We start from the raw sequence: 22135 nt of genomic DNA, 5'->3' as shown, positions 1-22135 counted from the left end.
ATGTGGGGACTCCTGGATGCAAGCCTGACCCATCACCTGTGCCAACCGCTTGCCTTTGAGTGTGTGTGTGTGTGTGTTAGAGACTATATATATATATATATATATATATATATATATAGAGAGAGAGAGAGAGAGAGAGAGAGAGAGAGAGAGATATGGCATTTGGGGTCTTTGTGTCTATTTCTATCAGAATCTGTTTGGGCATATTTTCACCTTATTCTCTGTCTAAGTCTGCTCCATCTAACACTTGTGCTCTCCGACACCTGGCTGGGCTGCAATCCAGAGGCCTCTGGGCTCCATCCCCACAGGAGTGCTGCTAATAGTGTGCCAGCCTTTGCAGAGGGTGCGTGTTTTTGTGCATGTGTAATCACTGGGTTGCTGCTTCTTTCACTCTTTTCAATCCCCTCCCACACCTTGGGGGAGAGTGGCTCGAGGTTTCCCTGCTTTAGGTGCCTTTAGCAGCACCAGGGGACAACCTTAGCAGCCCTGCTGCTCTCTCTAGCCTTCATCATCCTCTACCTCTGGCCACTCCAAAGCTTGGCTTCACTGCCATATGTCTGTGGCTTTTGCTGAGTGCCACCTTTTATTCCCAGTCACTCCCACTCCTATGGCCTTAGCTTCTGACTCTTCTCATTGTATTCTATGGATAAACCACCTTTACTTTCTTTGAGGTCCCCTCTCCTACAAACTCTTGGGTTTGATCACTCTGGGGTTTTCCTTCCTCCCCTGCTTTATTTATCTGCCTGTTCCTTCTGCTCCTGCCTGTTTTTGTTCTTGCTTGTTCCTTCTTCCTTTGTGGTTGTGGGAGACTTTGCCCATATATAGATAGAGCCCCTCTGTCTTCTCTTTGTCTCTCCCACACCAGGCTGCTGGGGCTCTACCTGGCCACTGGGGCTCTCACCCCTCTTATATCTCTATTAGGGGCTGCTCCATCCCCTCCCAGCACTGCTCCCAGCCCCCACCCCTGCCAACCTCCTTCTGCCTCCCACCTTTCCTTTCACTCACTCCTCCCCCTTGTCCCTTTCCATGCCCTGAGCTACACTGGTGCTCCTCATCTGTGTCTGCTGCCTTTTCTTAGCTTTTCCTGTGAGGCTGGGGCCAGGAATAAGCCTCCATGTGCACCTTTCCTGAAACATCAAAGTGAACTTGGAGCCCATGGGGAGAAGTTTGTGGCATATCAGTTATTTCTTGGAAAGGCTGAGGTGGAAGCTTTTGGGTCTGACAGGTGCCTTTGCAGAGGGTTAAGTGTATGTGACAGGCAGAGCCACTTGTTTATTTCCCAGTCACTGTGCTGAAGAGAAATGGAGCCGTCTTCCTCCTTCTGTACGGGGGAAGCTAGCTTTGTTTATGCTTTATTTAAAGGTCTGAGTCCTGATCTTAAAATACAGCTGTCTGCTCCCTGTGCGCGTCAAGGCTGGCCTGGGGAGATCATGAGGAGGGCACCCTGGGAAGGGGGACCAGGGAACTCCAGGGAGTGGCCAGGATTCTTGCACCTAGGTGATTAATAGCTCTGTCTCCCCTGCCAAAGCAGAGCTCAGCTGAGCCCACACATCTCAGACTCAGCTTTTCCTCCCTGACAGGAAAGGGGGCTGCATTAGTGGCTTAGCTGAGGGAGCTGGGCTCCTTGACCTACATTCCCTACTACCAAGAGGAGCGGAGTCCCTGTCCTTCTCATGGGCCATGATCACAGGTATGCCTGAGACTCTGATGGCATGTGCTATTCACCTGTGCCCATCCTGCTGCCCACCAGCCACCCTCCCACTGCAGCCCAAGTGTCTCCTAAAAAAGCACATCTGAGTCATGTCCTTTCCTTCTGAAAACCTTCCAGGGGTTTCCCATTGTACTGGGGAGGAAAACCACTCACCTACTCCCAGACCTTCCATGATGTGCCCTGGCCAGCCCACCTCACAGATGGCGTCCCCTTTCGCTTCTCTATCCATTGTGCCTCAGCTACATGTCCTCTTTGCTTCCTGTGCAGGACCTCTGCACCCACTGTTCTGTCCACTTGTCATGGCAGCTTCACATGACAGGCTTCATCTTGTCACTCAGTTCTTAGTTTAAATGTCTGCCATCGCCTTTGTAACACTCAATAGTTGTTGAATACATAATTAAATGACGAATGAAGGAGACTCAACTGCTGTGTTAAGTTATTCTATGCCAGCTAGAGTCTTGATCCCAACTCTTGTTCCCCTGATGGGTCAAAAGGGGGCCTGGAGGGGTGTTGCTGTGCCTGGGACTTTGGTCTGGAGCCCCCAGGTTCTGGGGTGCTCTCCCCAGCAACCAATTTGATCCAGCAACCTAGTTGGATCTGTCCCTAGCTGCACATTAGAATCACCTGGGGAGTTTTAAAAATAGCCAATGTTCTGAAAATAGAAGGGAAAGCAATAGAGTAGAGGAAGGGGCTGGGGGAGGAGAGGAGGGGAAGAAGAGGTACTCGGGATAAACTGACCAAATTGTTGTGTGCACATATGAGTTCGTGACAATGACTCCCACCATCATGGATAATTATAATGCACTGATAAAAAATGAATTGTATAACAAAATAACCAGTGCTCCTAGATGCCTTGAGTCTCACACCAAACCAATTAAATCGGAATTCTGGGTGGAGGACATGAGAAATCAATGTTTTCGTAAAGCTGTCTGTGTAAGTCCAGTGTGGAGCCAAGGTTGAGAGCCTGAGCAGCCCACCCAGAGCTGTGTGCCCAGGAGCCTGCACCCAGTGGTCAGCACCAAGGGCAGGGGCTGCATCTCAGTTTGGAAGTCTCTCCCACTGCCCACTTCTTGGGGTGACACCCGCCTGCAGTGAGTACATCATAAAGCCTCTGTGTCTTAGCCATCATGTCCCTCCATCCCAGCCTCCTGCAGGAGTCATTGTGATTGTTCCTCTGAGAATCCTTTACTGTGGGGATAATTTGTAATTAACAATAGCTACAGTTTCTTCTCCTTAGAAGGCACTGGGCTCCTGAGCTGTTGTGTATTGACTGTGGTATGGGACTGAGGACAAGTCCTGTCTGGGTGGATCAACAGTGAGAAGGACACAGAGAAGTTTCTGGGGATTGGGGACAGAAGCCTGCCTGGGAGAGATGAGGAAAGCAGGAAAGGGAGATCCTGAGTGGAGGAATCCATGTCTGAGCCTTGGGAAGGCTGAGTGGATGGAGGGAATGATGAAGAGAAAAGTTGGGGGTAAAGGGTCATACAAAGTTTAGCTGCACATTGTGAATGCAATTCCTCATTAAGTGTTTTGTCAGGAGGCAACAGTAAATGAAAATGTAGTTTTGCATTGTCTCTGAATGTGGGACTGCATTTTCTTAATGGTTGTGAGTCTTATGCAGGCCTTTTGGCTTTATCCCCAGAGGCTATCTCCCTTATCCAGTGACCTCCCCTATATCCCTGTGTGCTCCCTGGAGCCAGACAGGAGACAGCAGACTGTGGTTGTTGAGAAGCCCCTTGATAAAAAGGGGATCAGGTCCTCCACACCTGGCATGCACAAAGTCTGCTCCTGGAGAGCTGGAGTCCCACCTTTTATGTTTCTACTTCGAGTCCCTTCTGCAGGGGAGGAGAAGTGGGGAGCACTACTCTCTTGGTCCTTCCACCGAATTCCCCAGAACATCCTAGGGCAAAGCTGGAATAATTGAGAGAAACTTGATTAAATTGAGACTTAGCATCACCACAACCATTTAATGACATTAGGACAACATGGCTGCAGAAGTGGGAGCAGGCACCTTCCTCTAGGAGCCACTCCTAGCCCCACCCTCACCTGGGGGCCTGGCCATCTTTCCCCTCTTGCCCAGGTCCTCCTTAAACTCCACAGAATAGACATAGTTTGAAGTCTGGACACCAGGAGCTTCCTGTCCATCTACCCAGGTATATTCTCTGATTTCTGCTGTCTCTTCTGTCCTGTCAACCTCCTACTCTGGGTGATTGACAGCTAGACCGAAACCCCCAGCCCCCTCGCATTGGCTCTAGTTTCTCAGTCCAGTGGGATGCCTGCATCAAAATAATTCACCTTGAGGATCTGGTGTGTGCTCATGGAGTGGTGGCATCTCAGCAACCACCAATCATGGCAGGTGACTGATGAAGACAAAAAGCAGAGAAAATTCAGCTGGAAGTGATGGAGGGCAGCAATAGAGGAAATCCAGACTGCTGGCTCTGGCGAGTATCCTAGGCAAGGCTATTCCAATCCAGCTCCTTTAGCATGTGGCCTTGGGCACAACACTTAGTCTCTCCATGCCTGGCATTGCCCGTCTAACTCACCATAGTCCCTAATTCATAAGATTATTGTGAGAATAAAAAGAAGCACTAAAGAGCCAAGGTCTGGTGCAGCAAGTGCTAACAATGTCAGCCAGGCCTAGTGGCAGCTGTGAGTTTTTCTATGCTTACCCTGGGAAACTCTCTGCTTGCTTCCTGCCCTCTACTTGGCTACTACACTGACCTTCATTTTACTGAAGCCCATTAAGTGGAGTACTTAGAATCAAACATGTCTCTCTGATTCCAAGATCTGCATTCTTAACTCTCTCAGCGGGGTACAGGATGACTTAGGGTAGGCCAATGGCTATAACAAAGAGCCCCCTAACCCCAGGGGCTTAACATAATGCCAAGGTTATTTCTTACATATGTTACAGTCCTATTGGGTATTTGGGAGTAGCCTTCCAGGCCCAAGCTTCTTCCATCTAGAGCTCTACCAGCTTCTAGGGCCTGGGAATCCTTCCCTAGGATTCTCTGTACCAAGTCAAGAGATGAGAGAAAAGAAAGAATGTGGAGGATGGCACCAGATATGTTGGAGCCAGGTATAGAAGTGGCTTCTGTCTATATTGCTTGGCCGGAACTCAATCATGCGGCCCCATATATAGCCACAGAGTGGGTGTTGATGACATAGGAAGATAAAGAGGATCAAAGACATTTGGGGTACTGGCATTCTCTGTTGCTGATGGATGAGTAGGAGCTGGTAGGTATCCTGTGTTCCTTTCTCTCAGGATGGGCACAGGAAACACAGCAAAGTCCCCAGTCACTATCCTTAGCTGAAGGAACTTCACTCTGGAATGTAGGCCCAAGGGGCTCTGTCTTCCTAGGAGTCTTAGGCTGACACATAAGAATGTCCTCTCAGCCTTAGAAAAGATTTTGTTTCCTTTTTCTCAGAAGGAATCTTTCTGCTTTGAACTTATCCATACTGCACATGTAAAGAAAGGCACTGGTTTCAAAATTCTGGTTGAAGGAGCAGGAAATTAGGCATAAGAATGTAACAAAGGATGTTGGGTAGGTCATAAATTCTGGAGGCCAGGAGCCAGATTTGGAAGCTACAGAGCCAGGAAATGCATGTAATTAATGGCAAGATGCTCCAGTCCCACCACAGTGCTGGGCATGACTCCACAGGCAGCACCAATGGGAGGTGCTTGGCCACACTGGTTCTTAATGCACTAACTGCACTTCTGTGCCTGTCCCCCAGTTGATGTTGAAGGATGGGAGCAGGCTGGGGCGGGGGACTCACATGCAGAACTTCAGATGAGGTAGAATTCATCCAGACAAGGGACAGAAGCCTTCTCTAAAATCTCTATCCCCTCCTCCCTTGACTTCTAATCCTTTCCTGGTCTGGGAACTTGGGAGAACTTTTGAGAAAAGATTTCCTTTCTGCTGTCAACAGTTGGTTCTATATCATGCCCAGCTGTCCACTTAAGATACCCTCCCAGCTCCCCAAACCTCCCCCAGCTCAGAGGTGCTCACAGCTGCTGCCCTGGGCCCTCACCTTTTTGCTGTGAAAGTGACATCCACCCACCTCTCTCTCCACCATCGCCCATCGATCCATCCACCCACCTACCCATCCCACACCCTGGATGCCTCTGTGGGCTCCTGTCTCCATGGTTACTTCCAGGGCCTGAGTCTGCTCTGGGTTTGCTGAAAGATTCTCCAGCTCCAGGCTGTTCCCAGCCTTGCTGCTGGACCCAAACTCTGGCTTGCTTCTGCGGTCCCACCCCACTTAGGGCTCTCCCTCCCCACAGATCCCACATTGCTCGCATATTGGCCCCTCAAAATGATGGGCTACTGGGATAAAAAACAAACCCCAAAACTCCAGTATTTGAGCAGCAATATTTGAAAGTATTTGAAAGATGTCTAGTAAACTGCCACAGGGAGCCGAGTGGGCGTCCCCGTAAGTAGGGAGGCGCTTGGGAGGGAGGAGCCCTTTGTAATAATCATGAAAGTTAGCATTTAGTAGGCATTTACTATAATCTAGGCACTGTTTTAAGGATTAACATGTAGGAATGAGGTTAATGCACCCAACAGCCCTATGGGGTATGCACTGTGATTATCTGAGGGGGAACCAGTCACAGAAAGCTCGAGTGCCATGGTTAAGGGTTCAGAGCTAACCAGGGCTAAAGCCAAAGCAAAACAGGCACGCCACAGAGGCTATGTTCTTAAACACTGTGTTCACAGCCTCTCTATAGCCTTTCCTCCCACCTAGGGATTCTGGAAATTTCCCTGAGTCATTTTTTTTCCAGACAGGAGATTCCTGAACACCTCCCCGGCACTCAGCTCCACTCTGAGGGCGAGAAACGCCCATACGTGTGAAGCCCCCTTACCAGTCTAGGCCACTTGGGAGTAGCTGTCAGTGGCTCATAAGCCAGAGTGGGCTACAGCTGTTCACAGGAGGAACCCCCTGCCCTCTGCCCCCTGAGCTGGTCTGTCTGTGGGCTCTAGAGTTTTCTCCAGATCAGAGCCCAGCTGCAGCTTATCCTCAGAGGCCTCAGGGAGGGTGGAAAGAAGCAATGCCATCAGAGAAACCCAGCTGAGTGGGATTCCCACGAGTGACAGAAAAACCAATTCACACTCTTCTCTGCAGCCAAAAATTTAAGCTAATTTTTCATTTCTCTGCTTACGTGTGATTCAACTAAACATAGGCATCTAGGAATGCAAACAATGACTAGATTTTCTTAATTTAGGGCAGTTTTAATTAAATCGTGCTAAAATGACGGAGGCTCTGGATATTTTTATCATGGTAGGAAGCAATGTGATTTGGGAAGAAGATGGGTGGGGAACACCATGCTAGAAATGCCTCCACCCCAGGCCTTCTCCCACCCCAGGCTGGCCTCGCAGACCACCCGCACTGAGCACATCTCCTGAGGGAGGGAGGGAGCTGTCTTCCCTTGGGATTCTCATTTCCTTTTCTCTGATTTATATTGAAGGAAAGTAGTTTCCTTGCTCTGCACTCATTCTGACTAGCTGGAGCTGGAAAGAAAAATTACAAATGAATTGGTGCAAAAATTTTAAATTACAGGATTATTTTTGAGAAAAATTTTCATCAAAAGTTCATAGAATAAATATTAAGAAATCAAAACCAAAGGTGCCAAGGCTATCTTGTAGAGCTTCCTGCTCACCCATATCCAGTTCTCTCCCTCTGAGCATATGGAAGGATCACATTCCCTCCTCCAAGTCTGGAGGAACTGTGTGCATTGTTTGGGGCAATGAGCTATGACTGGAGGTGATCTGTCATTTATGGACCTGCGCATCTGACTGCCAGTGTGCATGGCTCTGGTTCTCCCATCCTCTGCTATGGAAGCACACGTAGAACCAAAGGTGCCCCAAGATCAAAGCAGCCCAGATCCCTGAGCTACCCACAAAGTCCAGCAGCCGTGGCATCTCCTGGATCCAAAGCAAATGTTGTTGCTTCAAAGAGAAACTGATTGCATTTCTCCACAGAGAGCAGAAGAGTTGGTGGTTTCTCTAGCAGCATCTTTACCCAGTTGAAGTAATGTTTAAATAATCATGTACAATAATTCCATGTTATTTTAATTGTTTTTATATTAGATTATTTTGGAATTTCAAAAATCATCTGTCCAGTTCAGTCTGGAGTAGGGAGAAGTTTGCTTTTGCTGCGTCTAAATAAAATTGTCTGAGATCATATGTGATTTATTAGAGCAAAACTTATGTGTCTGCAGGATGGCTTTGAAACTCACTGAGATGCCAGGGAGAGGGTACAGTCATCTCCTCAAAAGAACAGTGGCCTGTATGAAATATGATATGTCAAGAGTTTTGTAATGTTTTGAACAACCAATAAAAACAAAAAAAAGAACAGTGGCCAGAATGGGATTTAGAGTACATCTTCCAGTGGACTGTGGCTACAGACAGATTCAGGAGGGGAAAACAGACTTTTAGAAGGGACTAGTGACTGAGTAGTAGGGAAGGAAGTAAAGAAGAATTTTAAGAAGGTTTTCTGTGTTGTGTGCAACTCCATCAAGAAGACCCACATTGTGATGTATTAGTTAAGGTAATGTTAATTGCTGTAATAAACAAATAATATAATGGCTCAAATATGGGAAGCATTTACTTCTTATTCACATGGAATCCAAAATATTTGATCTAAATTGGTGGGCATCTCTCTTGCCAGTGTTGATTTGGGTGATTGGGCCCCTTCCCATCTTCAACACATACTTCCACTATGGCAGAGCTCATAGAGTCAAGCCAGGAGAAGGGGAAAGAGGGTGGTGATGGGTGTGGGTTGTTTTCGTAGTTTAGGTCTTGAAGTTGTATGCATAGTAGCCCCCAGCATTTTATTGGTCAGAACTCAGTCACATGACCACTCCTAGTTGCAAGGTTGGCTGGGAAATGTGATCTAGCTGTGTGGCCAGGAGGAGTGGGAATCAGGCATGATGAAGAGCTAGCCAGTTTATATTACAAAAGACCTCCATGCTTTCCAAGTTGGATTTGAATGGGCATTAGGATGTAACCCCATTTATAAATTGTCACACATGTAGACCCAGCTTTGTGTAGGGTATATTTGGGAGGTTGGTGAATGAGAATTTGCCTAAGGCAGTCTTCTGCTTTTTAGATTAAAGTAATAATCATAGATATTAGTCACAGATATATCTTCTGGGATTGCCAAATTTTGAGGCTTATAATACAAGCAAATGTAGGTGAATCAGATAAAAGCGATGAGATAACGGTAGAAACTACTCAGATATCAAAATTACTGTTTCATAGGATAATATTGTTTTCAAGACAGGCATCAAAATTACTATTTTAGAAAAGAATATGTTTTCAGGTCTTAGTACCATACAGAGAATAAAAAGAATGCAAGGCCCTATGAGTTGCTTAAATGGAAAATGCCTACAAAAGATCTCCCTTGTAAATTAAATAGTAGCCTTTAAACCAATCCTTATAGACACCCAACTCTATTTTAAGAAATAAGAGACTTGGTGCTCTGGTCATAGCCCAGTGGTAGAGCACTTGCCTTGCATTGTGAGGCACTGGGTTCAATCCTCAGTACTACATGAATAAATAGAAATATATATATATGTATATGTATGTGTGTGTGTGTGTGTATATATATATATATATATATATATATATATATATATATATATATATATATTCTATCTATATATATTATATAGATCTATAGATTATATAGATATAGATTATATTATCTATAGATTTTATATATATATATATATATATATATATTCTATCTATTTATCTATATATATATATTCTATCTACAACCAAAAAATTAAAGAAATAGGAGACTTTTTCAAGGAACGAATGTCAATGACAAGTGCACTCAGTCTAGTTTAAGTGATTGACAAGTGCAGTCAGTTCAAGTGGTTGCCCACCTTTAGCTCAGAACAGCTATCCAGGAGCAGGGCTGCCATCATGAGGCTTGCAATCAAGTTGGCTTCAAAACTGCCTATACAAACTGATTGCTACTAGAAATGCAAGAAATTCACAGGAAGTTCAATGCAAGGAACCAGAAAAAAAGGATTTGGGGTTGTATTAGTGTTGGAAGGTTTCAGAGATGGCAGAGATGGTATTGAGAAGTAGAGATTGTTTTGCAGCTCTGAAACCACCAGATGTTTGATTCAGTGGCTGCTCACCTTACAGCCTTAGAGGGAGAAGAGCGTAGAGTGGAGGTTTATTCTGTGAATCCATAACTAGGAATCTGTCACTGGTGCACATGTCTTCCCATGTTGTAATAGGAGGAGCTGCTCACAGCAAGGCATCCCCAAGGGAGCAATAGAAGCTAGCTTGGATAATGAGAAGCACTTGGATCAATCCTTGTGGGAAAAAGATCAGAAACTTTTGGCAAAGAGTGGCTGAGCAATTTGGGGTCTGTTTTAAACTGGACAGGCCTCCTAAATTTCTTCTGTTGCTGTGGCTAATCAAGACTGAGAAACAAAAAGCAACTTGGCAACTTCTCCAAGCAAGATTGAATAATGGAGTTCAAACTAGGGCAGCCAGGGTGGTTTTGGGGAACCGTTCACCTCAACCTGAAAAGAAGGATGGAAGGGAGAGCAGCTTCTCTGGTCCCATGCAGGAGACACCCTGAAAAGAGCCCAGACTTAGGTTGAAGACGGTATCCCTGAATAAGTTCTCAGATTGATCCCTAGGGGTGATATTGGTCATACCATACAACCTGAGTGAGAGAGTGTCACTCCCAGGATGTCCTGAGCTTTGGAGTATGTGGCATGTCTGCTTTATCTGTGGCATCAACCATCATTTTATCTGGTTAAACAAGGGGACATGATCTTGTGAAGACCACTGAGGGCAGACTCTGGTGGAAGAGGCTGCGGGGAGGATGTACTCAGATGTTAATGATGCAGGGCAAGCTGAAGAGGCTGCAGATACCTCCACTTTAAACCCTCCATGTCACCAGAGAAGAAGAAAGGAGAATCTGGAATAAATGAGGGAATGGATTGAGTGTGAGGAGGGACTCACTGGTCACAAGCAATATTGTAATTCAGTTGTTCCTGCATATTTCTGAAAGGGAGTTATAAAATTTATTTGTTGGCTCCAGAAAACTTGTAATAAGACTGAAAGATTTTATTGCATCAAATTCAAAGCACAGGTTGGTGACTTTTCATGAGAAGTGCATTTGGAGCATTGCAAACTTCTTATACTACCTCATCCAGAAAATCCATCTCTAACTCTCCATTTCTCAGGATTTAAGAGTTTATTTCTTTTGACTACATAAGAGCCGAGAGGACTATTAGGACACTCAAATTTACGGGGTGGGGGGCGGTGGTTTACACTTATTAGACACATACAAATAGATATGAGTGGTTAAAAATACAGTAATACCTCTTTATCTGTGGGGGATATATGTTCCAAGCCCTGAAAATTTCTGAAACCAAAGATAATACTGAATCCTATGTGTACTATATATTTTTTCTGTATGCCCTACAGCATTATCACATAGTATCAGAGTTAACTTGTCCTCCCATGCCTCTTTTACAGTCACTACTCTTGAATTTTGGGTATCTTATTAAGTGAAAGAAGGATTACTTGAATACAAGCATTGCAAAATCACAGTTGAGAAGAACACTAAGTGATTAATCGGAAGATAGCATATACAACATGGATACTCTGTACAAAGTCATGATTCATATCCCATGCAGGATGGAACAGGACAGGGTGAGATTTCATCATACTTTGAAAACTTATGAATGGTTTATTTCTGTATCTTTTCACAGAATATTTTCAGACTGCTGATAACTCTGGATAACTGAAACTTCAGCAAACAAAACTGAAGACAAGGGGAAACAACTGTCAGCCTCATCTAAGTACTGAAAGCTATTGTCAAACTTTTGGGCAGTGGTAGCAGATGACTTATTAATATTGTAACAATTTATTGTAATAAGGAAATATTGTTGTAAAGAATATGCTGCTGGAAATTATGTTCCCAGTCTTAGGACCATGAATTACACCAAAGTACTTAAAGATCTGAAGGTAAATTATTAGGTGAATAGAAGCATTTGGAATCCATTCCCCTCCTTTCTTCTTCCTCCTAGCTCCTGTGCCATCTGTGAATGGCTTTCAGTAGAAATACAAGTAAATGTGTGTGTGTGTGTGTGTGTGTGTGAGAGAGAGAGAGAGAGAGAGAGAGAGAGAGAGAGAGAAGAGAGAGAGAGAAAAAGGGTCTTACTGGAGGTGAGGTAAGAAGTAAGAGGGATGATAGAACAGAGCACAGCAGGGTCATATTAAAGACAAACTCACTACTAATTACTCAGTTATATATCAGTGACAGAGGGAGAGAGTCAACCAACTGGGTCTATAACTTTTGAAAAATTTAAATTGTATCTATACTGAGTATGGACAGACTTTTTTTTCTTTCATTATTCCCTAAACAGTACAGTGTGATTAGTATTTATAAAATATTTACATTAAATTAGGCATTATAATTAATCTAGAGATGATTTAAAGTATATGGGAGCTCAGGATGCTGAGGCAGAAGGATTACAAATTCCAGGCCAGCCTGGGCAACAGAGATGCTGTTTTTTTTTTTTTAATTGCTTTTAAATATATGAGAGTTTGTATATGGGTTATATGTAAATTCTATGCCATTTTACATAAAAGACTTGAGCATTTGTGGGTTTTGGTATCTATGGTAGTTTCAGAAACAATGTCCTACAGATATTGGAGGAGAACTGTTTTGAGCAAGACGATAAAGGTGGGGAGAGCCACATATAAGGGATGCCTAATGATCCCCAATCTGAAGGGCAATTTCTCTTCCTGTGTTCTAGTGTTTCCAGAAGGAGATGAAGGTGAAGGTCCGCATGCACATGTCTCCACATGTGTTTCCACTAGGGAGAAAGGCAGAGGCTTCAGTGCTTCAGCTGCTCATTGGCCTGTGAACTCTCCCAGTTTCAAGCTGTACAGAGTTTGAGTCAGAGATCGCCTTCTAAGATCTTCCAAACCCTTTTTAGCTGTCTGGTTTTTTAATGCAATAACCACCAAGATATTCTATTATCTCTAGATCAGTGTTTTTTTTTTTAATTTTTCCCTTTTCTAACAGCCCAAATTAGAAATAATGTGGAAAAACTTAGGAAACACAAGTGCTGAGAAAATAAATAAGACTGATTTGATGGCCTTATATCCTAAACAAAATCTGATCACTGGGTCTCCGACTTGGGTCACTTCTTTCCTCTTGGATGCATGACATTCATTGGTAGAAGAGGGGACCAGTGAGGGTATTTGAGGGACACAAGCATTCCCCCATCACCCAGCCTGGCCTAGAAGGCATCTGGCAGAGAAGGTGTGGGAGATTGCCCTGAGTCTGAAGACAGCTGAGAATGAGTCAGAAGGGACTTAAGGGCAGTACAAGGTCCCAGAACCATGTTGACCATATTTTTATAGCCTTAAAATTGAAACACATGGTTTGGCACGTGGGATACAATAGGACAGAAAATCTGGAATTAGAAAATTCACATTGCAGAATGTTGTAGCTGAGTCCAAAGTGGGATTTGGAGGTTAGCTGTTGGTTGAACTGATGGCCCATCTGTGGAATTCTGAGCACCTGTTTATATGAGGGAGCAGGCATGGGGCCTTAATTGGCTGGAGAGCATGGAAGGAGTTGGTGGTCTTCCTTCCAGGGAAAAAGACTGAGGAATGTGAAAAATGGCAGAACAAAAGTCCCTCAGGGGCCTCACATGAAGAAAGAGACCTTATAATAAAAAGAAGGCCAGAGGGGTTGTTTTCATGAGGACATTAGGGGCACTCTGGGTATAAGCAGGGCTGCTATGAGGCTCCAGACAACATGGGAAACTCCATTCTTGTCTCCTTGCAGGAACCCAACACAGCTCTTACATATTCATGCTGGAGACTTGAGATTCCCCAATAAATGACACTTCTCCCTCACCCAAAATAATCAGCCTTCTTCAATGGGTGTTGTCAGCACGGGATTCGCAGAAAGCTTCAGCTGAGTGACAGGGCCATGCGGCTTAGTAGACAATTAGGGCATGAGCTGTCTTGTGTGAACAGAGGAGCAACAGAGGAACTCCAGTTATTGATCTTTAAGAGGCACCAGCAAGGGAAGTTACATTAAAGAAATGGTCGAAGTTGACATAGCAACATAGGGACATTTTCTTTCAAACTCAAAATTGGGTCATATGGTGGGGGATATGGTTGAATAATAGGACAGAGTATCTAAAGACAGCAATGGCCCAGAAAAATTGCCAAAGTAGTGTCAGATTAACTTGACTGAAAATTTCACATAGCCAGGTTTAGATCCCTAAGCCCGGCTATGTGAGCTTATTTATCCTGCCCATTGTCTAAGCAAGAGAGAAACCATGGCCACATTTACAAAATCAGCAGGAGCATTTCCAGCCAGCCTCAGGCTTTGGACTTTTTCATGATCTAACATTTTGAGGAAGTTGTGTCAGTGAGACCTCTTTGGAATACAAATGATCACTTAAACTTTCTTAAAGGCCTTAAGAATATATTTTAATCATTGAGTCTTCCCCTAAGCCCTGCAGAGTACTCATGAATAAATTGTTATGCCTTTGATTCAACAGAAATTGGGTAGATTTACTGAATTAATGAACCTTTCTCTTCTGGTCCTTGTCATGGCTGTGGCAATCTGCATTTCCGTTAGCTTTGAGAAATGCAGATGAAGTATAATTTTCCACAAATTGATCTGTTCTACATCACTCAATTCCAGCTATTTGCATTTTTAGGCCAGAATCAAATTTAGCTTATTATTATTATTGTGGAAAACAATTATAATCCTTTAATTGTCATGGTACTTGACAATTTTTTAAAAATCCAAAATGTTATTTAATTCCATCTTTGTTATAACACTGAAGATCATGCAGAGTAGGACTTACCATCTTGGTCTCTAACTCCCAACTGTCCTTCTTTGTCAGATGGTAAATGGAGGTTCTGAAAAGTTAGGTGATTTCCCCTGGCCATGTGGGAAGTAAGATATGGTGACCAAGGTGAGTGACCCTGCCTGTCCTGAGTTCCTGCCTCATGGGGCCCTCTCTGCAAGGTCTGTGGAGTGGGTTCGATCATCTTCACCTTGCAGCTTTCTGTGAGAATGGCAGAAACCAGTATAACGCCTGACACATGGTACATATTAGCTGTTCCCTTTTTCCTCCCATCTCCAAGTGATTATAGCTTCCATTTGGAGGTCCTAAAGCCCACTGGGGCTGAGATGTGACAGCATGAAGCCCTCCTCTCAACCAGTCTGGAGGTAAGGGACCAGCAGTCATGCCACACACATACACACAGACACAGGTACATGGGCACATACACACACACACACATGAAAACACATATGCATGCACACATCTGCATGTGCTAGCAGATGAGCTTCTCTCTGAACTTCAAATCCACAGCAGGTCAAGAGAGAGGTACTTCTTTCTCATCAGCTTTTGTTCTTATCTCTAGCATAAATGCTCCCTGCCACAAGTTCATGGCAACCCACTCCTCAGATCTAAACTTTCCAACCCCTTTAGCTCCTCGGCTTTCTTTTCCATTTGGTTCTTGCACCTGCCTGCTTTCTCATGCGCAGCTTTAGGGCTCCTCCAGTCCCAAAGCCTCTGCTACACATGTCCTCTCTCCCTTCATGTCCAGAGGTCCTTTTGCCCAAAGTTGGGTGAAAGATACAATAGCCCAGGACAATCTCTGTGGAGCCTCATACTCCTTCAGCCAGTGCAGCTTGTGGTGACATCTTGTGAACTTTTTTTGTGGCTTTTTCTTCCAGGCTGGACCCCAGGGCTGGGACTAATCTCTACGGTTACTTGGTTCAACCTGTTTTTTCACAGAAGGGGAATTCCAGGCTTAATTCTGGACTAAGGACTAAATATGATGTCTCCATTCCTTTGTGGCAAGATACCTAAATCAACCATGACTTATTTACCCATCAGCAGGCTCCTCTGGAAAGAACCAGAGGTACCCCACCTGCTCTAGGTGAGGAATTACATTACACTGTAAGTAACAGAAGACTTAACTGGAGCCATTTTAATCAACAGCCTGGAGGCAGATGTCTGGTTCAGGGCTCAGGGACACCAAGGCTGGCTCATGGGTTTCAGTCTTTTCCTTATGCTATTGCCTCATATTCTCAAGAGGACTGCTGTGCCTCCAGACTTAGGTCTATTTGTCAGATAACAAGAAGGAAAGAGGAAAGGACAAGGCTAGCAAACTTCTCTTCACATCTCATTGGTCTATGCTGAGTCATATGGCCACTCCTGACTGCAAGGGATGTTGGGAAAAATGAGCATTTTAGCATCATATACCTTCTATAGTGGATGCAGACACAAGAGAAGGGAATTAGATTTGGTGTTGGTGAATCAGTCAGTCAGACAATTCTGTCAGGTGCCTGATGGTTAGAGTCAGGCTAAATTAGGTCTAGAAAGAAAAAAGGATGTTTCTTTTGCCTGGAGGTAATGGAGGAAATCCTTGCCCTTCATACATGTAATAAAGCTTTAAGTCTGTACTGTGGGCCAGGTACTATGCTAGACATTCAAATGCATGGGCAGACAAGTAAGCAAATATTCATTTAGCAGACACTTCCAGTGTGTGTGCTGTGTGTCATCAAGCACTGGAGGTTTAGGGGATAGACATGATGCTTGGCTGAACACAGTCTATTTTGGTCAAAGTAGGCCATGAGGACAAAAAAGAGTGTGACAAATTCGATGGAAAGGAAGGCTTCCTGGTGATATTGAACCAAGTCCCTTTCTAATCACCCCCTTTGTGGTGGGCATCTGTGTTTTGTAATCCATGGCTGAGAGGCCCTGGGGTTTCTAGGTTCTAGGCCATGATTTCAAATTAAGTCAAATTCCACACAAAATGGTTGAATTCCTCCTACTCTATGTTTCTGTAACATACATCCAAGAGAAAATAATGATAATATAATAATAATATCACCACCACCACCCCTATCAAGGGCTTACATTGTGCCAGTCACATTTTAAGGACTTTATATGCAGTGGTCCATCCTCAGAACACCCCTGAATGGTGGCACCATCCAAAAATACTGTGCCATTCTCTGAAGGGCACCATCACAGTGGATTCTCAGAAAGCTTTAGCTGACCAGGAGAGGGTAGGGTGAGGTTGTGAGGATTCGTAGATTTTTCCAAGAACAAAGGGGTCTGATATGAGAAAGGAACTTCTGGTTGTTGATATCTGTGGGATGGCTGCATTACAGCAACGACAAAAGGCCACATGACAATAGGAGCATTTTTTTTCCCAAACTGGAAATTGAGTCATGTGGTTGGAGACACGATTGGACAATGGGACAGAATATCTGAACTCAGGTATGGTTCTTAAGTTGATTGCAGGTTTTATTTGGTTGGATCTCTAAATCCTGGTTATGTGTGCTTATGTGTCCAGCCCATTGTCTGAGCAGAGTGCAAACCTACGGACAACTTTCAAAGAGCCAGCCGGAGCCTGGCTTGTGGTGTCTTTGCTATGTCCTGGAGAGTGTCTAGGCCTTGAGAGGGAACTCATGGGTCTTTCAGGCAGGAAGACAGAGCTGGATGCAACTGTGATCACTATTAATGGAGGGGATGCATTTGAAAGGAACAATCAAAAGAGGAATCCAAAACTCTCATAACCTCTGTCCACATTTCTGTCTGACTCCTCAACAATTCTCGTGAAGGGAACTGAGCTGCCATCCAAGTGACAGAATGTGCAGTCTGAGTTCAACCAAGTTAACTGCATGCTAACGCAAATCAAATAAAACGAAATCTATGTATATCCCCACAGCCATTCTAGGTGGGAGTTGTCATTTCCCTCATATGAGGGGTGGTTCTAGCAGAAGCCATGGTTGACCTGCCATGTCCCTCTAGCACTTACCACAGCACCAGTGGCTCTGCCTAAGGGCTTTCTCTACCTGCTGGAGAACAGATCTCTCTCTGTGCATAGAGCAGGCCAGTGGGACACAATTGTGACCCTCCCCTCCCTTCCCCAGGAGTAGCTTTCAACCAGGGACAGAGGGAAATTGGTGGATCAATACCCCAACTCCCTTACCATTGAGGGGAGGAGAGGAGAGTTGGCTAGTTCCCAACATTTGCTCTATCCCACCTCCAAGAATTCCTCAGTAGGATTCAGTTTTGCCCACTTGCTTGCTGATGACATCACTGACTTGCTTTCCTTTCTCACCCATTCTCCTGCTACTGCTTCCTGGGATCACCTCCCAGTGAAACTACTTGCCCTACAATCCATTCTTTGGGAGCTGTTTCAACTAAGATGATGAGGTACCTCCAGCTCAGAGAAGTAAAGCAAATCATCCAGGTTGCCAGGTTACTAGTGAGAAGCCAAGATTCGACTCTGCAATTGGCAAATTCAAACCCTGCATTTTATACTCCTACCCAGAACTATGTCTGAATCTTTAGAGTGAAAGGGGGCCTCCATAGGCAGGACCCACCTTCAGGAGCGGGCTAAGTGTGGCTGTGTGGCAGGGGAGGATTTGGCTGCTCTTGGCCTCCCTCCAGTGTCAGCAGCTGTGGGAACAGCTGAGGGACAGACTGATAACTGTGGTGGGTGAATTCTTCTTCCCAGGAGGCTCAAGGCTCATGAAAGTCATCAAAGGCAAGCTCCTGGTAGAGTCCATCCAGCGTGGGGCTTCTTACATCAGTCTCTGGAAGGGGCTAGAGCAGTCTCTGGGGTTGTGCTTGGAAAATATGAGTTTCAGTGAAAGTTGACGGAGAACACACTCCACCTTCCTACCCAGGAAAGAGCAGGTCTCTCCTGGTGCAATCCCTTCTATGGCTGACAATACCCCCAAGGTGCATCCTCCTTGCTTAGCTGGACTTTTGTGACTTGGGATAAATATTTCCAGGGAGGCAGAGACACATACAGAAGCTATCCCCAGACTCTCAGGAAAGAAGAGCCACCTTGAATCCAGCAGACATGGAGGCAGAGTTGGGCTCCGACCTGGTTTGCTCTGCCACGCTGGGGATGAAGAACCTTCCCTGTCCCTCTGACCGAACCTAGACTCTCCTTTCCTCTCAGAAAGTCAGCCCACCAGGCAAAATAAGCCAACCACAGACTCCAGAGAGCTCTGATTCCTTTGGCTTTCTGAAGGACAAAGAGGAGTGTGTCAGAGCACTAGCTTCCGGTCAGGAGATTCAAGGCCAGCAGAGTCTTTCTACAGTCTCTGTCACTTTGGGAAAAGGATTCTGCTATGGCTGAATGGTCCAGTGGCCAGAGAGTTGGGTGGGGCTGGGCTTAGATCCACCATGATCCCTTAGGAAAAAGAAGGTCATGGTAAAGAATGGCAGACAATTCACAGGTGTGGTTAAGGGTTATATGATGCTATATTTGTGTAGCTGCTGTGAACTTAGCAGGTGCTAAATAAATGGCAAAGGTTTTTCAGTACTAATGATATCCGGAGAAAGGATAGTGTGGTTCCATGTGTGTAAAATTGTGGTGTATTGATAGGATGATTATCAAGCATTAGCAGTTTTCTCTGGGTAATGAGACTTAGGGGAAATTTTTACTTTCTTCTTTTGCTGATCAGTATGTTCCTTGAATTCCTTTTTATAACACATATGCATATAACAAACACCACCCACCATCAGCCTCAAGGAGTTCTAGTATGGGCTAGATTCTTGATGTGTACAAAGCAGAAGTTTTGTTAGGAGTTTAGGGGGCACCACATTACTCTTCATAGCAGAAGAAGAGCTAGGGTTCCAGAGCAACCTCAGTGGAGGCTGAGACTGGGAAGAGGTGGCAGAAGGGACAGCAAAGTGACAGGATCCTCTGTAGTGAGCAACATGACCCTGAATTTTGCCTGCACTCTACTACTTACCCAAATGCTTGTTCCCCAACTTTTGTTGTGAAAACTGAAATTGGACTCATGTCAAAGTTAGTGTGGGGTGGGACAGAGGCACCATGTGAGGACACATAACCCACATGTGAACAATTGATTCTATTTTTCCAGAAATCAGCAGAAATCTTGGGAAGCCTTTGGAGTTCCACAGGACATGGAGCTTAAGGCAAACAGTCCTGTTATCCACGGCTACACCGCAGGCCATCCCACACTTAGTGGCAAAAAACAATTATAATCATTTGTTGTTGCTCTTCACATTCTGGGTGTTGAAGGGTCTCAGCTGGGTGGTTCTCGCTCAGGGTCCCTCCTGAGGGTGCCATCAGGTGGTGGCCGTATCAGATGGCAGCTGCAGTCATCCATGACAAAGCTTTCCTCATTCACATGTCTACTGCCAGGGCTGGACCACAAAGGCTAGAACAGCTGGGGCTCCTGCAGACATCTTTCTGACTCTCTGAGGTGTCTTCGTGTGGTGTCTCCAGCAGGGCATCTTTGGGGTGTGTGGTTGGGGTGAATTTCTCAAGTGTTCCAAAGACATGTGTCCTGAGAGAGAGAGAGCATGAACACCAGGTGGAAGCTGTACTGCCTTTCTGACCCAGATTTTTGGAAATCACACAGAGTCACTTCCACGGCAATCTATTAGTCAAAACAGTCAAAAGGCCCACCCAGGTTCAAGGGGAGACGACACAGCCTCCATCTCCTGATGGAAGAGTAGCAAAGTTCTGGAACGAGCATGCGGGAATGAAAATATCACTGTGGCCATTTTTGGAAAATACAGTCTGCATAAGACATTTCACAATGTTGAGGGGCAGGTCGGCCCTCAGCTGATATCTGAGTTACAATCAGGAAAAACAACCAAACTATTTTTTATTTTTTTTAAAAGACAAAATATTAACAGAAGTAGACTTCAAATCTAATCTAAGAGTATTTAGAAGAACATAGATGATGATTAGGGACTTTTATTGTAGCAGATTTACCAGAATTGGCTGTGAAGATCATAATGAAAACGAACGAGCCAGAAAGAAAAATGTGACTCTCTCTTGTTCAAACTCTTTCTGGAAGGAGCTGGCAGTGCTGGAAATCAAACAGGACAAGCCTGGAAGAGGGCCCGAGGGTCCAAAGGGTCAGGCCTTGGCTCTTGGCAGAAAGTGCGTGCGTGAGAGACACTGCAGAGGTGAGAGGTCCCAGGGCAGAGCCTGGGTTGGGTGCAGGAAAGGACAAACCCCAGCTTGCTTTCTGTATGTCACCTGCTTCTTCTACACGTGTGCTCTCTCCATGGTGATACCTTGGGGGCATGAACTTGTGGGCCTGGGGACCTCCTGCCCTACTGTGGGCTTCAGCAGGAGGGTCAAGGGCTTGCAGGCTTTGGCTCTTTTCTTCATGGAGTCCTTGAATTCTGACCTCAGGGACAATCGCCTGCAAATGAGGGTGCTTCACCCAAGGTGCTCACTCCCTCTCTCATTGCTGCAGCTCTGTGCATCCCTGCAGTTATACCTGGAACCCCTGACACCATACCTGGCTGGAAAGCAGCCCTCTCTCACCATCCCAGATCTCCTGGGTGGGCAGTGGCTTTTGTGTTGGTAGGGATCCTGTTCGGGTTCAGAGGGAAAGAGGGCCTCGACCCACTGGCAGTGGAGGTAAGTGGTGATACAAGCTTGAAGACATTTCCTAGCTCTGCTTCAGCTCTGGGCAGCAAGACTGAGGGCAAACCTCTCCAAGCACTTGGCCATCCACCCTTTCCTCCCAGATTCTCATTGCTAGCCTTGCATGGCCTCCTGGGCCTATCTTGACTTCTATGAGCCACACCTCCATCCCCTGCACCCCTACTCACTACTGATGACAGCGGGTAATGTTTTTGATCAATTCTGGTTCTGGATTCTCTGGACATGGAGAACAGTAGATCAGCACTTCCTGGTTTCTCTTTATACACACTGTCCCCTTGATCTTCTTTCATAAACCCCACAGAAAACCCCCAAAGAACTTAAAGATCATTTAATTCTACCTCCTTATTTTACAAATCAACAAACTGAGGCATGGAGGAGAAAGATTTGCCTGCCAGTTTCTCCACCAGCTTCTCAACTAGAGTTTGCAAGGGGGCCCACTTGGGCATGGCGCAAACCTCCTTCTCCGTAGCCAACATCCTCCCTCCAGCCTCCTTCTTTGCAGAGGCCAGGCCATATTGGAGATCATGCCAAAGAGTGTCAACCAGGAACGTGTCTTTCTTCTTGAAATACATTGTGGATAAGCAGGCAGGCCCCCCAAGACCCCAACAATGCAGTTTGCTTACAGCTCAGCACACAGTAACCCAGAAACATATGTGGTGAGCAATAACAGTCATAAATTTTATGAGATTATGTGTTCCTAATGTGAGATTTCAGGCTGATCTGTTTGTTGAGCTATGCCAAGCTTCAGCATGATTCAATCAAGTTGTGCTTAATCTTCCCTTATTTACTCTGGGTGGGGGTGAGTCATGGAGTGTGTCTCTGGTCTAGTCGGCTGAACTAATTTACCCCAAGGATTTTGATGGACTGGTAATTTGTTTTCTCTGAATATTCAGAGTTTATTTACTTCTATCATCTGATGGGTCTGGATTAC

The 22135-nt window shown here is 45.2% G+C and overlaps 1 protein-coding gene across 1 annotated transcript in view; it reads left to right on the top strand.

The window, feature by feature from the left end:
- The window catches only part of Stk3 (serine/threonine kinase 3), a 370473-nt gene extending 358963 nt beyond the window's left edge, over positions 1 to 11510 (top strand). Inside the window, exon 11 of the mRNA XM_058585630.1 lies at positions 11460 to 11510. Within this exon, the coding sequence (XP_058441613.1) occupies positions 11460 to 11495 (36 nt within the window). The 3' untranslated portion in view covers positions 11496 to 11510. The remainder of the gene's footprint in view (positions 1 to 11459) is intronic.
- Positions 11511 to 22135: the final 10625 nt, after the last annotated feature.

This window comes from Marmota monax, unplaced genomic scaffold, assembly GCF_021218885.2.
Source record: "Marmota monax isolate L192 unplaced genomic scaffold, Marmota_monax_Labrador192_F-V1.1 WCK01_AAM20220418_F8-fsc00003, whole genome shotgun sequence".
Taxonomy (NCBI): domain Eukaryota; kingdom Metazoa; phylum Chordata; class Mammalia; order Rodentia; family Sciuridae; genus Marmota; species Marmota monax.
The sequence above is the reverse complement of the archived record's forward strand: the minus strand, read 5'-3'. Positions and strand labels throughout refer to the sequence as shown.